At 36.6% G+C, this 17,090-nt stretch overlaps 1 protein-coding gene across 3 annotated transcripts in view; it reads left to right on the forward strand.

Moving 5' to 3' along the window:
• Window positions 1-17,090, forward strand: part of NECTIN3 (nectin cell adhesion molecule 3) — a 71,225-nt gene that overhangs the window by 28,451 nt on the left and 25,684 nt on the right. For all 3 annotated transcript variants that reach the window (XR_012621546.1, XM_074811908.1, XM_074811902.1), the window contains exons 2-5: window positions 805-1,143; window positions 8,269-8,565; window positions 10,379-10,496; window positions 13,305-13,456. Coding sequence is in view for 2 of the 3 variants with exons in the window: in XM_074811908.1 (XP_074668009.1) it covers window positions 805-1,143; window positions 8,269-8,565; window positions 10,379-10,496; window positions 13,305-13,456 (906 nt within the window). In the remaining variant the exon portion in view is untranslated. The remainder of the gene's footprint in view (window positions 1-804; window positions 1,144-8,268; window positions 8,566-10,378; window positions 10,497-13,304; window positions 13,457-17,090) is intronic.

Consider the following 17,090-nt stretch of genomic DNA (forward strand, 5'->3'; position numbering starts at 1 on the left):
GTGGTTTAATGAACTGCTTTGTCCTGGTGGATTTCATCTCTTGGAAGGAGGTGGTGTAAAATGCTGAGCTCAAAATGCTACTGTGGGAACTATTTTGGGTTTTAAATGGAAATACATTGAATCTTCAGCAAACACTTGACTATAGCTACTCTTGCACATTTACTGTATTAATACGGAGGGAAGATCCAGTGTGAAGACGCCACACTACAGTGTAGCAGAAAGATTGCATATGTATTATGGTACATATCTTTATTGGAAACTAGGATACTGAAGATAAAATTGAATTCTTAGGTTGACTGTCACTGTTAAGATGGAGTAATTTGTGGGGGTTTGGGTTTTTTGTTGGGTTTTTTTTTTAATTGTTGCTTTCAAAAGTAGAAATAAATGCAGTAATTTAACTTAAATTTTTACCTGATGCTCTGGATCAGTAATCAGACTGCTAAAGTGCCATGTCTGATTACTGTTTTTTCAGTAAATGTGAATACATGCAATGGTCATATCTAGTATATCAATCTTTCGGGAATTTAACTATTTACACAACTATCAGGTCATTTTTATAGAAAGGTGTGTATTGGTGGTAGTATTCTCTGAAGAATGGTAGATCAACACCTAGCTTTAATATTTCTACTTGAAGTATGTTTTTGTAGTGTTTCCATGCTGCTGTGAATCAGCTAGAATACAGTTATTCAGAAGAAAGTAGGAATTCCCTTTGAAAAAGGCAAGCTCATTACTGAAGAAGGCTTAATGTGAAGACTTAGAGGTATAACCTTCTTATGTACCAACTAACAATTGCTTTGTTTTTAGGTGCCTTAGCTGGACCAATTGTTGATCCACATGTGACAGCAGTTTGGGGGAAGAAGGTTGCACTGAAATGCATAATTGATGTAAATGAAACAATAACACAAGTTTCTTGGGAGAAGATACATGGTAAAAGTTCACAGACTATTGCAGTTCATCATCCCGAATATGGAATATCTGTTCAAGGAGAATACCAAGGAAGAGTGTCATTTAAAAACTACTCACTTACTGATGCAACAATCATCTTAAAAAATGTAAGCTTTTCTGATGCAGGAGAATATATTTGCAAGGCAGTTACATTCCCACTTGGAAATACACAGTCATCAACAACTGTAACAGTACTAGGTAAGTCAATTCCTTCGTGAAAGGCGGTGAAATTAATACCACAAACTTGTTAGTGAAATTCTGCAAACTTACGAATATGTTTTATTTTACCTTTTAACCCAACAACAATACAAAAAAATGTATTTGCCAGTCTTTTGTAACAGGTGTTTTGGTATTCTTACTAACGTCATTGAGGAGACTTCTTTTGCGTCTTGCTTCTTTAGAATTTGCTCTTCAATTGTCCTGATATTAAAAATAAATAAGAAGTTCCTGTTTAGGCATTGTACTAATCTAAACATTTGAACAGTTCTTTAGAACTTGGGCCTGGCAATGCTGATACTAGGGACCTCTGTGTGTGCTGAGAAGCTGCCAAACAGCTTTAGCTACCACCTTGGCTGAATTCCCTCATAAATATGTTGCTAATATGATGAGTTAATGTAGCTGCTTGGGGCTGGTGATGTAAACTGTTCTTTGCACAGCATAAATGTAAAGCAAAACTGCCTAGACTACTACTGGTAGATCTGGGAAGAAAGAGACTATTTAAGCCCTTGACTGGTTGTGGATAGTCATAATGTGAACCTTATGATCTCAGTTTTTCACATAAACTAATTTTGTCTTGTTGAGGGTTCACTCTTGCCTGTCGTAAAGGACTAGTACTGAAGCACAGGTAGACTTGGGTGATAATGCAGTATGAGGTAAAATGACTATTCTGAAACTTTGAAAACCTATTGACTTGCCCTCTCTTTATAGTATTATACCTTCTTAGAGTAAGTTACTCCTGTATCCATTGCAAGTAGTCAAGTGATATTTTCTACAGCTGAGGTGGTCCTCAATGACTATATTTTTTTTAAACAATGTGCTTTTTTGGATCTTCTTAGTCTTTGATCTCTGCTTTCCACAGTAGTAGAACACTGAGATGAATCAGATGGCTGTAGCACAGTACATAAACTGGTTTTCACCACAAGGTGGGGCAAAATAAACACACGAAAGCAAGTGACTTAATCCAATTTGAAACAAATAACTTGACCAAAGAGGTTCTATGTGATACACAAAGCATGTAGCCTTACGGCTCTCTTCTTCATCTGTCTTCTGCCTGTACAACAAGTGGCTATGTCTGTGGCTATCGTAGCAGTCTTTTGACTTCAGGTTTCAGCTATTGTGCTTTATCAACATAGTCTGGGAGGTTCCTACTGCTTTCCCTCATCTCTAGTGAGTTCCTATTTCTAAGATTATTTTTTTTCAGATCACATTATTAGTTGTGTCCATTGTACCCTTCAAATTTTGGGGTTTATGGAGAACCTGAGGAGGAACTTGGAAAGCAAATGTATGGCCTCTGTTTATTATTCTACATTTGAAAATGTAGGATTGCGACTTGCTTGGTAAGATATACATTATCAAAAATTGTAGCTGGAACAGGTAAAGTAGTATTTGTCAGGCATACAGTGATCCTGATCATAGGTTTTTCCATAGTTGATGTAGATGGTTGCTGATAGTTGTAAGCCTCTCAGTGACTTGGTAGCAACCTCTGAATTGCAAAACACAACTACTACTTTCAAAACGCATTTCCGTCCCAGTTAGCACTGCTTGGCTTGCAGATACAGCTGGATAGCCAACCTTCTGTTGGACTTGCCTATTTCCTGTGGCCTCAGCAGCACATTTTCTGTCCTTCTGAAAACTTTTTGCTACACTGACATCTAGCCTTAAACAGTGAAAATACTGGGAAAGTAATGGTTTTCAGAATATGCATGTAACTGAATAACTTTTGAGCTTTACTGGCCTGAGCTCAGCAGTTCCAAGTTTAGTAGAGTCTTCAGGCATGGAATAGCTCCAATCAAAATTTAAAATCTGATGTAACTTAAGATCAGTTTTATTCTGAATGCATTCTCCCACTGTTCTAAAAAACTCTCCCTTAAGTGAGGAGAGAAGTTCATGTCCTTAGTGCTGAAACTATTTCCAGTCCAGGCAGCATTGCCTTTTTTCTAGTCCCAGTCTGTTCCTGTTTGGTAAATAATTAGTTTCCTTCCTGTGTGTAGTGGGCATACTTAATTGTGTAGTAGATTCTTGTACGCTGTAAGGCAGAGTCACTGAAAACAAATGGAGGAATTACAGGATAAAATGTCCTGTATTTTGCCACAGTACACTGATCAATTAAGACCATATTTAGAACCTCTCTTATGCTACTTAAGCTTCACAGACTTACCACTTTTAATGACTTTGCTCACTCCCAGTTTGCTTTGCTTAGTGTTTCATGTTGTCGTAAGGAAAAGCACTGTAAAAGAAGAGGTTAAGACAGTGAAAATATGAAAATGCTCTTTGGGTCAAACAGGTGTGTCTGTCTTGTCTCAAACTTCAGTTCTTCAAACTTACCTTGTTAAACTAGGGCAAAAAATTGCTAAGAATTTTGTCAAGCTGTTTAAGTTGCTCACTAAACTGGCCAAAATAGTGTTTGAAGGCAGAAGATGTGGTGTGTGACAAGGTAGCTTGCAGAGCTAACGTAACTTTTGTTACTAGCTTGAGCACTGTACATGACTTTTTTAAATACTTGATTCAATCTGACTCCACTGTCTTGCTAAGCTAGATTTCTCAGCATGGGTATTGATAAAGTAGACCTTGTTTTTCAGGCTAGCTCTTACCAATGCTACAAGTGTAAGGATGAGCTGCACAGATGAGAATGTCAAAGGTCTGTCACCATGAATAGATCCCAGACACACTAATGTAGAAATTCTTACAATAAGGAGTTAAAGGAAGATGGATATCAGACAGGATAGAAAATGGATCCTCTCAGACTGTTCTGATAAAGTAATGGTGTTTGAAAAGTGCTAGTTGATGAGATGTACGCATTCAGGCCAAGAAAAAGTATCAAGTAGATAACAAGTGAGTGAACTGACAGGTCTTAAGAAGAAAAAAAAAAAAACCCACAGCGAACAAACAACAAACCAACCAAAAAAAACCCCAACCCAAAGTCAATAATCAATGATTAATTAGCAGGCAGGATAAGTTAAACAGAAATATCAGGCTGCTGGTTTTGAGGGGAGAAAAATAAAAAGTAGAAATACTGGTTTGGGAAGAAGTTACTCAAGTAAATGTCAGTTATGATGAAGAAGGGGCAGACAATTCCCAGTGTTCACGCTGTTGCCAAGGAATTAGTGAATTTAATGGCAAGTGGAAATAATACTGTTTGTATTGTAATCATGCCAATTTCATCCAGACCTCCTGTGCACAGTGGCAGAAGAAAACTAGTTTTAAAACTAACAGAAGCAGTTGAAAAAAATCTTATGAAGTATTTAAAACCAAGAAGAAACTTTGAGGCCTGGAAACTTAATGAATAGGATTTAAGGCTTTTTTTCTGGATGCTTTATTATGTTGGTTTTCTACAAAGAACCATAGAATTCAACAGGTCTCTGTCGTCCTTTTGTTGGAGGCCCTGGAGCTGAAGTGTAAGGACTTCAGCAATGAGAAATCTCTGTCCATGTGATTGTAAGGTGAGGCTAGAGTAAGTAGGGTTAAATTAAATAATGGTCATGAATCAGTAAAAGGGCTAGCACAGACATGCAAATCAGCTGAGACTTCCTAAACAGCTGCTCATCTAGCTTCCATAAGTCAACCACCATTTCTTATAACTCGAATATAGTTCATGCTGTAATATTGCTTTGGATCTGTGTGACTCTTCTCCTGTGAAGATAAGATGATCCACTGACCTTTTGATAACTTCTAATTCAGTCAGTGTATCTACTCTGATTATGTAGTGGGTGGGGGAAATGGCCACTGCCCTTGAACTCTCACATTGTGGGAGCAGATTCCTTATGTTTTTGGATCTTTGTAGGATCCGTGCCTTTCTTTCCCAAACTAAGCATTGTCCCCACCATCTCCTTCATTTGATCTGAATGGAGGATAATGTTTCTACTGAATGGGTGAAGCAGCTTCTCCAATGCTCTCCCAGCCTCCTTTGTTTCCACCACCATCACCACTGTGAGCAAAGAAAGTCTGTAGGGCATGCTTCAGTATGATTCACGTGGCACACAGAATGGTCCTGGGACAAAAGAGGGGTGCTACAAGAGTCCGTGTATATAGAAGTTACACTTTCAGAAAAAGGCCAGCCAAAAACCCACAAAAATCCCCTCCAAACTCCACACTTTGGGTAATCTTTTTTCCAAGTTGAAAACTGTAAAAACTGTTTCCCGTTGTGAGAGGTCGATGCCAATGGCCCCTTGTAATTAGGACTTCATTCAGAAGATAGTGATTTTAATTCATGACTGAAACAGCTAGAAGGGCTGTAGAATGAGCAGCTGGGTTTCTGCTGGTTTAGCTTCAGTTGCTGGGACAAAGTAATCCTGAAGGATAGACTATAGAAGTATCTATCATAACAGCAGTTGCTTTCCACTTTTTATTATGTGGCTTATTTAGTTATCTTGTAGTTGATGTGTAGTCCAAGAATCATGATTTATGGGAAGATACGACACTACAAGCCTAACCATTTGTGAAGTATAAAAAAACCTAATGCACCAAAATACATTGGACTGGGAATAAGTATTTTATGAAGTGAGTAGTTTTGAGTAGTTGAGCTTTGTGTCTTTGACAAGTGTAAAACTAAGAATTACACAGTGAACTGAAACTGGCCAATCTCACAAATTTCAGCTATCACTTGAGTAAGCAAAGTATACTTTTTTCATAATAATGATAATTGAGGAGAAACTATACTTTTTAAATGAGTCTATATTCTGTTCTCTGGCTACTACCACTTACTACTTGAAGACATGTTTTTCTAAAAGCAGGGTAAGTGAAGCAGCATAGTGAGTACTCAGCTTTGGGTCTGGAGACCTTTACTGCCTTAGTCAAGACTTCTTGCTGACTTACATATCCCCTCAGGGGTGGAGAAAACATTCTGGGGTTGTGTACTGGTTTTTTGTTGTTGTTTTGAAGAAAATTCCAAGGAATGGAATACATGAAATCTTTTCCAGCTGAAGTGATTTGGGTCTATAGGTTCTGGCATGAAAAGCTAGTGATGACTGCTAATTTAATTGATTTCACTGTGATGAAGATTTTGGGGGGGGTGTGGGGGGGATATACAGGAGAAATTAGTATCTTTATGCTTGTAAGATACTAATTGTAAATTTGGGTGATGACTTCTGCATTTCAGTAATACTGCAGAAGCTACTGAGAAGGTTACTACTAGTGATTTGTGGGGAACAAGGGGGTAATGTTTATATTAAATCAGGGAAACCGAGTTGTGGGTCAAATAACAAAGCGATATAATGTCAAGTTCTCTGTACTAGGTTTTAAAGGCTTTTTTTTTTCGGATGATAGAATGCTTCATATGTACATCAGTTTAAATATCCCAGCGTATTGTAGAAAGCTTTAATTGTTGCTAGTGTTGGAGAGCAAGGAAAAAAAAATGAAAGAAACTGTGTTACAGGTGCTTCAGCTCTAGAAAAGACAAGTTAGGACTTGACGGAAAACCCCCGCTGTTGGTTTATTTACAGTAGGGTTACTAACAAATCACAGAGGGTCGGCATTCAGAGAAACGAAGTAGAAAATAATCCACTCTCAGTATCTGCCCAAACAACCAACCTTCGATTTGGTAGTGTGATATATTCTTTAAGTATTTCTAACCATAGAATAGAAAATACATATTTTTATAAGATTATCCATTTAGTAGTTGCCTTTCCTTTTAGTGTAATTGAGCAAATAATAAACCACCTTCTTCAGATGTGAGCAGTGTCAGACTGAGCAAAAAACAATCAAAAACTGATTCTGGCACTGAATTCAGTCAAGCTGAAAGTATTTGTTACCCAGTATGTCTCTTGAAAGCATAGGTAGTTGGAGGAGTATCTGGCCAGATACTGTGAACTCTGCTCTATCTCATTTCAAGATATGTGAGTCACCTTCAAGTTTTCGAAAAGAAATTCTGTGAACTATACTTACAGGATACTGAAAGGCACAGAAGTTCCAAGAGTTGTGTCTGCTTTGTGATTAGTGAGGGCTGGTCCGCTGAGGTAGAGTGTCTGAAGCATTGTGGTGTGTAGTGATGACTTCACTTCAGAGGACTCGGATAGCCTCATTAGGTCAAAAGGCAAGGATTATGGAATAGGCTGGTATGCTACTGGAGAACTCATATCATCAATACAAATGGGCCATCCTAGAAAGGAAAACCTTTGTATCTGAAGCACTAGGTAGTATTTCTGACTTAGGCTGCAGCTGGTGGATGGCTCGTAGAGGGCTGACACAGATTTCTTAAATAAGGAGGACATTTTTTTTAAAAGCTTCCCAGTCTGTGGCCCTCAAAAGTAGACTTGTACATCAGGAACTCAACTTCCCTTTAGAAGGAAGTGTGTTCTCCAGGCCTCTAAAATTTTGGGGTGAGCAATGGGTTTACAAGGAGGTAAGATCCTTCCACTTGTGGATTTTTTTGAGTCTCTGACATAGTATTGAGTTCAAATTTTTTACTTCTATAGGGATTCATCCATAACAATATATATAGACATAATTTTATCTACATATAAAACAATTTCTTTTTATATCAAAAGCATATAAAGATTTTATGAAAATTATCTGTATTTGTACATATTAGATTTTATAGATTATGTGTATATATAAAACCACTTTTTTAGAGGTTAACTGTCTCAGCATGGAATCAGTTTGTATTGTTGTACTGATCAGCAGAAGCTTAAACTCTTAAGCTTTAACACTTGGGTGTTAAAACATGGAATTAAGTAGCTTTGAAATGACACAAACTGACAGTATAGACTAATACTTTAAGTATAACGCTTGCAAGTGCAGCAGAATCTTAAGCTTTTCTTAAAAATCACGGTATAGTTTCAACCTAATATTTGAAGCTGTCTGTTGTCAGACACTGCAACTGGAGCACTGTAGTTGGAGTTTTGAACCTAACCACGTTGGAATTCCATGTCAATGAATTAAATTTAGTGAATGAGCAACATTAAACTTTGAGTGGACAAAGGTGAACAGTATCAGCAGGCCAAAGCTTTGTAGAGATGTTATCTCTGATATATGGCATGATCTTATTTCTAGGATATCTAGTTAGTATGGGCTTTTGCAAATGGATTAGATCTTGTCTAACTTATGTAGCAACAGTTCCAAATACATGGAGTCTTTCTTGCTTAAATTTCCTTTTTTTTCCCTCCCTAGTTGAACCTGTTGTGACCTTAATGAAAGGACCAAACCCTCTAATAGATGGTGCAAACAGGACAATAGCAGCCACTTGTATAGCAGCCACTGGAAAGCCTGCTGCAGAGATTGACTGGGAAGGAGGTCTTGGTGAAATGGAATCCAGCTCCACTGTGTTTCCAAATGACACGGTGACAGTTGTAAGTCAGTATATGATTGTCCCTACACGATTTGCAAGAGGAAGACTTATAACTTGTATTGTGAGACACCCTGCTTTGGAAAAGGAGATGAGATTCCCTCATGTGTTGGACATACAGTGTAAGTATTCTGTAAGGTAGTTACTGCTTGGTATCTGTCTTAAAACCACCCTTTTTATTGGTGTGTGCCTTCCACAGGAAGGAGATGAGCACTTACTGCTTCAGGAAAAAGAGAAATTAAAACTGTATAGAAAAGCATGTGATAAAAAGGTTGGGCAGGAGTAGAAACCTAGTGTCTCTGTATTAAAAAAAAAAAAAAAGTCACAAAGCTAGAATACCATTATGTTTCTACAGTTTGTTTTGGATATTGGCTCATGGGTAAACATTATTATTCATATTTACCATTGAAAAGATTACAGACTAAATAACAAACTCAGTTGATCTGTGAATGGTTCATGGTGCCTTACAATTTCAGCTGTATTAGAAAAGAATTCTAATGAAGATTCATGTTTGAGATGACTAGTTGAAAGTAGGTCTTATGGGAGTCACTACGTTATTTTCAAATTACTCACTAAGCTTTTTCCACTCTAATTTGCATAAGGAAACAAAAACATAATATATACATTCCTAACATTTGTTATTCAGCTTCAGATTGCTCATGTAATTCAAACCTGTACCAGGCTTGTTTAACAAATTTGTGGCTTTAAAACACGTGAATATGAAGTGAGATGTCTTGCAGTGCTGCTTGTCTAAAACCAGTTAAGACAAATAAGCTTTAGGCATGTGATCCATTTTTTTGTTAAACGGTGCATATGTGACCAAGCTATTTTCAAGTTCTTCCTTTGGTATCCTGTCTCAGCTGTGTGCTGCTTTAAAGATCCTAAATCATAGAAGTCTGTCAGATCAATTAGAAGAAATGTGGCTGGAAAAAGTGAACTTTGCTGTTTTGGTTTGACTAAAATTTCTTGTGGGTTTGTTTTTGTTCTGTTTGGTAAAGAATCGCTTATTTGGGCATAAAATAGTGATTAGTACTGGTTTATTTTGTCAGTGTTGAAATTAAGTTCTAGATTGAAGTGCCATTGATACAGAAACGGAAATAAAGATTACTTGCTCCCATTACTGTCAGAAACGGTGAATAAGAGAATGAAGTTCTGTATTTAAAGTGAAATGAGGGGGCAAGTTGGTCTTAAACTTGTGTTTATCTGAAATTAGTGCTAAGGCATGTTTCAGAACTTCTAACAAAATCGCATAGTAAGCAACACAGCAGCAAATGAGAAGCAGAGACTTCATGTCTGTGTTCTCTAGTCTTCCTTCAGTCTTCCCTTACGCTTGCCAGTACTCCTCCATCTCTGCTGTAGGAGCTAATACCAAATTATACCGGTTGTTCTGTTCTCTCGGTTCTGAATATTTCAGCTAGGTGTCTCTGGCTTATCTGAAGTGACCTCCTTGCTTCTTAGAGCCATAACAAGATAATTCTACATCATGATGCCACTAATAGCTGTTAACCTTTTCAGCTGGCATCTGTGAACTTCTTGATGATTTCCTAATTATCTATCTGGCTTCTCAAAACACTGTTTCTGATCCTTTGCTGTATCTTGATATTGAAAAGTAGCTCTAAAAATTACCATTGCTCACTTGAAAAAACATTAAACTGATTGTTTTCTTCTGAAATCCTCTCACTTCCCCAAAGTGCTGTATGTTTGCTGAAAACACACAGTAGGAGAGTTGCACTGATTAAAACAACTTACTGTTCCTGATCTAATCCACTGTTGTGTATTATGCTGTAGCTTGGAACTGTATTGGTGTTCTCTGTGTATTTTGTTGTTGTTGTTTTTTAAATTAAAAAAACAACCTTTGGCTCTAGTGAGCTCAGCATCACAGTTTATGTTTTAAAGAAAATGCTGTGATTGATAGGTTAAATCTTCTTTTGTCAGATGCTCCAGAAGTTTCAGTAACTGGCTATGATGGAAACTGGTTCATTGGAAGAGAGAACGTTCAGCTCAGATGCAATGCTGATGCAAATCCATTACCTATGGAATTTATGTGGACCAGGTAAATATTTATAAAAAGGGACTTGCCACATCATTGAAGTGGTATAATCTTAGTTTACTTGTAAACACCTGTTCTGAAAACAAGCAACATATGACTTGTATTGGGTTGTAAAGGAGGATACAAGATGTGTGTATCTGTGAATATATGGGTGAGTGGATAGCTTGCAAATTTATGAGCCTGAACAATTTGTCATTACTCTCAGGTTAAAATCTTTATAGTTACTTAATAAAGTAGACTAAACTGTGTATGTTGCAATATATAGCATAAAACCTAATAAATCTAGTAGGGATCCAACTACTTCATTAGTTCTGTTATTACTCAGAGTAGGTTGTAAACACTGAAACAGACTTTTCTCTGTCTGCATTTTAAAATCTGGAAAGGAAATAACAGTTGAGATGGTAAATACTGCTTACTGAATTATAGAATTTGTCATGTTTTTCAGAAGTGTTCAAATAGTTGCCAAGACAGATAAATCCAGTGTTTTGCATAGTGATGGAAGCTAGGTTTTGGACGTATGTCGAGTAATAAAAAAAAAATAAATTACATAACAGCCACATTTCATGAATATATGGATTCGGTGGGCCCTATTCTGAAATTTACTGCTTTGCTTTTGCAGCCATGGATGTACTTTCAGCAAGAGACAGAGGAAGACAATAAAAGCAAGCATAGATCAAAATCTTTCCTGTGAAGCAAAAAAAATTAAACCCAGCTATTATAAATTGATTTGTTACCTGTAGAAACAAGGGAAATAACTTTCCTAAGGACAGTGTAAATTTATATGTAGCTATGTTCTAGTGTTTCTATTTGTAAAATCACAGGAATACTTACTGATTTGAAGCTGTAATCCATTTCCCTGCCTTCTCAATGGTAGATATAATTTAGCATGTAGGAACAGACGACATAATGTGGTTTGAAAATGTTGTATTGATAAGTTTGAAATTGCTTAATGGCAGTTTCACAGGAAAACAAAGCATTACTATAACTGACTCAATCCTAAAAGCAGACATTCAAATGTTGAGTCAGTATTGCAGCTAACTATACTGTAGCCATGCCGTTCTGACTAAACAACCTACGTGCTACAGTAGGCTGCCATCCCTATCCCATGCTTAGCTCAAAATCAGTGTGATAAGAGATTTCAACTCACAAAAATTCTTATGTTTCAAAAAGCTTGCCAGGATCTCAATGGCAGTATCGCTTGTTTCTTCAGATGAACCAGGTTCTTAGTTCTCTGTTTTGTATTTGAGATGTATGCATTGATTAGTTCTTACAACCTCTATTTCCAATACCATTAGAAATATACATGTTTAAATATATGTAAAGCTCTTCAAGATTCACAGGTCACTTTTAAACTTCCTGAGGTTAAAAGTGAACCAGCTTTTACAAGTGAAGATTAATTTTCTGGAATAAAACTAGTGTGTACCTTTTTGAGGAACAATAAAACCCATCCAAGAAGCTCTAATACTGGTGAATGAGGAACTCCAAGGGCAGCAGAGGAATCTATGCAAAAGAACAATAGCTTGAGTGTTTAAGGAAATGGAAACTAGCTCTGAAATTTTGTGCTATCTTACTGGTTTCAAATTATAATAGCTTCTAGAACTACCAAACCAAAAAATCTTTATCCTTTGGAAGCAAAGGTGGTATTGTATTTGTTAGGATAGTAACATTTCCATGGTCAATAACATTTTAAAATACTGCATGTATGAGAACTTTATTAGAGTAGAGCTTTCAGACCAATTGACTCTTTTTTAATGTTTTTTGAAATAAATACTTCTGGTACTATGAATTACCAAGTACATGCCTAATGACTTTTATCACCTTTATGTGGCTGAAGAAATTCTGGGCAATAATCACTGTCAGCAAAGCAATGGGAATGTTTTTCAATCTACATTTGTTGGAGATCATGTCTACTGTTAACTGTGGGGTTTTTTCCATTTGAGTACCTATTTTTAAGTGTCAGGGGTGGCTTTTTTGGTTCGATACTACCTAAAATCATACTTGCTAAATGGTTCCGAGGTACTGAGACCTGGTGATCACACATTTGAATATTGACTTAGTCTTGCTTAGCTGTTAATAGATACTTAAATAAAAGGAAAATGAGATACAATGGCATGAAATTACACAGGTGTTTAATGGGCAGTTGGCAGCTCTGTTAAAATAGTTCCAGTGCCTTTGGCCTTTCCCCTTTCTCTGTTGTGAACAGCTGTTACTGTAATCACATGCAGGACGCTACAGGGAAATGATAGATTTGGAAAATCCAGTGGACTGGAAACAATTTCTTTTTACCAGTTGTTTCCCCAAATGTATTCAGTTTGTTCTGTAATTTAGATGGAAAAGCCATGGGGGGGGGGGAAGGCAAGTTGAGAGGGAATAAACCGCTTGAACTCTTGCTCAAAAATCCTAATCAAAATCTCCTGTAAATAAGTGTGTACTAACAGAAATCCTTACTGCGATAGCTCAACTGGATGTGAAAGAACAGGCAGATAATTCTGATAGCAGTGTAAGTGCTGCTTAGTTTGTTAGTTTTTAGAGCTGTAGTTGGATTGTTCCTCCAAGATCTTTTGAGATGGTGTTTTCTTAGTTGTAGTAGTGGTCATTTGTAGACAGCTTGCTAGTGCCAGCAGGTTTGATATTTAAAGGACTTGGCACAGAAATTAAATACTAACTTTCCAGGTGGACGCTGACAATATCCAATAAAAGTCCACTGACAGTGTCAGAGCACTGTGAAAACTTCACTCTAGATTGTTGCAACCAGTTCTATTTAGACTTCAGTCATAAAGATTCATAGCTGAAATAAAACTTTTGTTTTAGGTTGGATGGACAATGGCCTGAAGGATTGCTATCTGTCAACAATACTCTGCAGTTCAGCAGCCCGTTGACTTACAACTACACTGGGACTTACATCTGTAAGGTGACTAATTCCCTTGGTCAGAGAAGTGATCAGAAGACTATCTACATATTAGGTAAGTCTTACTTCTCAGCCAAGACAGTATGTTAACTCAGAATTTTTTTTTGTCGGTAGTTGAAATAGCAAACTGAAGAGCCAATTGATGCATAAAATATTTCTACCTTTTAACTGTGAAAACCCATTGAAAGTATGAATTTGAGAGCTACAGTAAAACTTGGGATTAAGCTGCCTCTTCAATAATAGCAACATACAGTGGAAATTCTTAAGGTTGAAGTAGTTCCCATAGTGCTTCTGAGATTATTACTTTCTCCTGGTAGGTGAACTTTTTATTCTCAGCGTTAACCTGTGTTTGACAATGCAATAAACAGTACTTTGTCTGTAATAAATTGAAAAAACACATCTTAATGGCACAGGAACAACTACATTAAGAAAAGCCAAAGACACTCTGCTTTAAGCAAGTTAGGGGTATGTTCTGAATGTGTGCGTGGTACTCCAGTTACTGTCTCCTTTTCTTGGGAAGCAGATATCCAGTAATCATAAAGTATCTCATACAGAACTACTGCTGATCTTAGTATTATATAGCAAAGTTGTGGTTCTGTTTAGCACCACTGCTGTTGGAAGAACATCCTTGCATCTATTAACACAATGTAATTAAAGTTTTAGTATGATACCTTCTTTGTGAAGGAACAGCATGACTTAGAGTATATGTGAATAGTGCTGTACAAGTGTGAAAAAGCTCTCCAGATTTCCATAATGGATTAGCTAAATTAGCTAGTACTTAGCTTGATCATTAAGTGCTAATATATTATCATTTTTTAAGGAAAATAATAGACATGAAAACTAAAACATTCTGTTGTATGGTGTTGCTGCTCTTCAGTAAGACCTTGACATGAGTTATTCCACCGTATGAGTTGTCAGAGTGCATGTTGGCCAGTTACAGGATACTAATATAGATTACTGGTTTTGTAAGAACTTAAAATGAAATATGAATGTTTAAGGGTTGAGATGGGAATGAAAACTTAAGGCTAAAACTGGAGGTACAGGATGTTTAAAGCCACATCCTTCAGAAGTCATACTTGATAGTTATCTGCATCTGTAGAACAAAGGATGGTGTTTCAGTCAGGCTGACATAACTACACTGCAGGCAATTGTAGAAAACTAGTGAGTTATAATTAACTGTCTAGTTAATGAGCTAGTTAACTGGAAAGTTCTAAATAGTTCGAGACAGTGGACTTATTCTTTAACAAATTATATCAAATTCTAGCTATTCTAAGACTATCAAGTGCTGCAAATTAAAATGAAAGTCACTTCTGTGAGAAGCTACTTCCAGATGCTTGGTTCTAATGCTTCCTTTATGGAGAAGAAAACACATGGCTGTGTAACAGTCTCAAAACAATTACAAAGACAGTCACACTGTAAGAAGCATCAAGTCAAAAAAATAGCATCATTAAATAGGATGAAATACTCTCTTGGAATGTAACATTCAAACACTCAGAAAATAATGATACAGCTTATAACTCTATTCTTAGCCCTATTCTTAACTGTAAGGAGGTGGGAGTTTTTTTCAAGTCCATCACTTTTTAAGTTGTCAGTTCTCTGAATATGATCTGTTGTAAGTAGAACTCATGCTTTTTATGATGACTGTCATGCATGAAAACATAAGGCTATCATTCAAATTATGTTTGTGAGTAACAGACTAAAATGGACTAACTAGGGAATCATATATGATGTTTTCTAAAATGAATCAAGTTTCTGAAAAAGCAGAATAGACATACGTGCTAGTTGTGCTGTGGGGATGACTTATGCCTGAGCCTATAGCAAATGCAGCATAACTTAAACTAGTTTACTGCAGATAATTAAGCTGCAGTAGCTTTTGGTGTGGACTGATGGACATGTGTGCTGCTGTTCAGCTTTGTTCAGCAACTTGGTTTTGCTGCAGTAATATTATTGCAAATAGCAAAACTTAGCTGGTTTTAGAGAGTGCCAAAACTGAACCTCAGCTAGCTAAAGATCTTACAGGGTCATGGTTCTACCAGTTATGTGCACCAATAAAAACAAATAATTTAATTGACATTAATTTCAGTTTTTAAAAACTTCGTGTTAATCTTGGAGTATGTGGCATGATCGAAATGTAAGAAAATAGAGAAGATAATGGCAAACTGATTAAAAGTGCTGTGTATTAACTTTTTGTATTTAGGAGATGATTAAAATGAGAGGTGAGGCAATCATAAAGTATAGCACCTCTATTGTTTTCAGAAATTAATATTAAGCATATTTTATTGTAACTCTAAGAGTAACTCTTCAGTGTGGCTGGCTCTTTAGATAACTGAAATGACCTTAAAATGTTTCAGGGTGGGTAAGTGACTATGAAAGAGTAAAAATTTCCATCTTAAATAATAATCATTCAGGTGACTCTGTAGAGGGAACATAGAAGCTGATGTCAGGAGTAAAGGAAATAAGACTGAAGTAATAAACTTTTAAGTCAGGCTCATTACCATCTTAATATTTGACTTAACTGAGCAGATATTTAGTGATAGAGAACATGGCACTGCTGTACTATAGAGCAATCATTTAATTAGCTGATTTTTCTGTCTTGGCTATTTTCCACTGTATAAAACTTGGCAAAAACATAAAGTGAAACTCTGAAGCTAGTAGATGAAGCTGTATGATCATACCATCTTTCAAATTCTGATTATGAAGCTGTCAAAGAGGATTGATGAAGTTAGTTTCTGAACAGTTGTGATGCTGGTAGTTGTAAAGCTTTTAACTGCTAGGAAAAATAACTACTAAGTTGAAATGTGTTGTAGGATTGAAATGTAAGCTGAGCAAAAAATGCTTTTGGTCATAATATGCATTGTTATGTATTATTAATACAGTCTGTTGTGCTCCTAACCTTTATGTTAGCACTCTTGAAGTCCACTTCAAGAAGTCTTGAAGTAGTTGACAAGGGACTAAATGGTAGATTCACCAGGTTTTAATTACAGTAGGTAATACATCTTTATATGGGTAGGGAAATGAAGTAGTGACTTTTTAAACATTGGTTTTAAGGCACAGATATCTTCACTATTTCTTACTGGTTCAGTGATGTAAAGTTAAACTTGGTTTTTATAGTTGTCCAGCAAAAGTAAATCATGCTCCTCAGGGAGTTCAGAGGCAACCAAGTATTATTGAAGTTCCTGACTTAGTCCTACAGCAACAGGTTTTCTGAAACAAGTTGTCAGCTTGGTATGTAAAGAACTTCATCTTTTAATATAGATTTACTCAGCTTTTTTACACAAGGAATTGAACGTTATTTTCTTGGCTCTGTGTTCCCTCATCATACTGTTTTTTTCTGCTATATAGAAAAGGGGGTCCCAGGATACCCTAACTGCTAATTTGCATGCTCTCTGGTATAGCAGGCTTTGAACTTTCAATGTTGTTCCTGAGTATTGCTTGCAAGCTTAAGGTTATGTTAATGATAACAGTTTTGCTCTTGTCCCAAAGAAATGCCAAAATGTTATACTTGGTGCATGGAAACCCCAGCTAGAAACTGCAAAAGTACACTGAATTTTGAAAATGGATAACTGACTCTGAAAGAAATTGTTGATTGCTTTAGGCGAATACCAATCTTCATATCTATCATGCTGCCAAAATGAGGGGGAACAGACTGAAGATAATCCTAAAGATGATGATTAACTCCCATGTACAAC

The sequence above is a fragment of the Strix aluco genome, chromosome 2 (genome assembly GCF_031877795.1).
Source record: "Strix aluco isolate bStrAlu1 chromosome 2, bStrAlu1.hap1, whole genome shotgun sequence".
NCBI classification, from domain to species: Eukaryota; Metazoa; Chordata; class Aves; order Strigiformes; family Strigidae; genus Strix; species Strix aluco.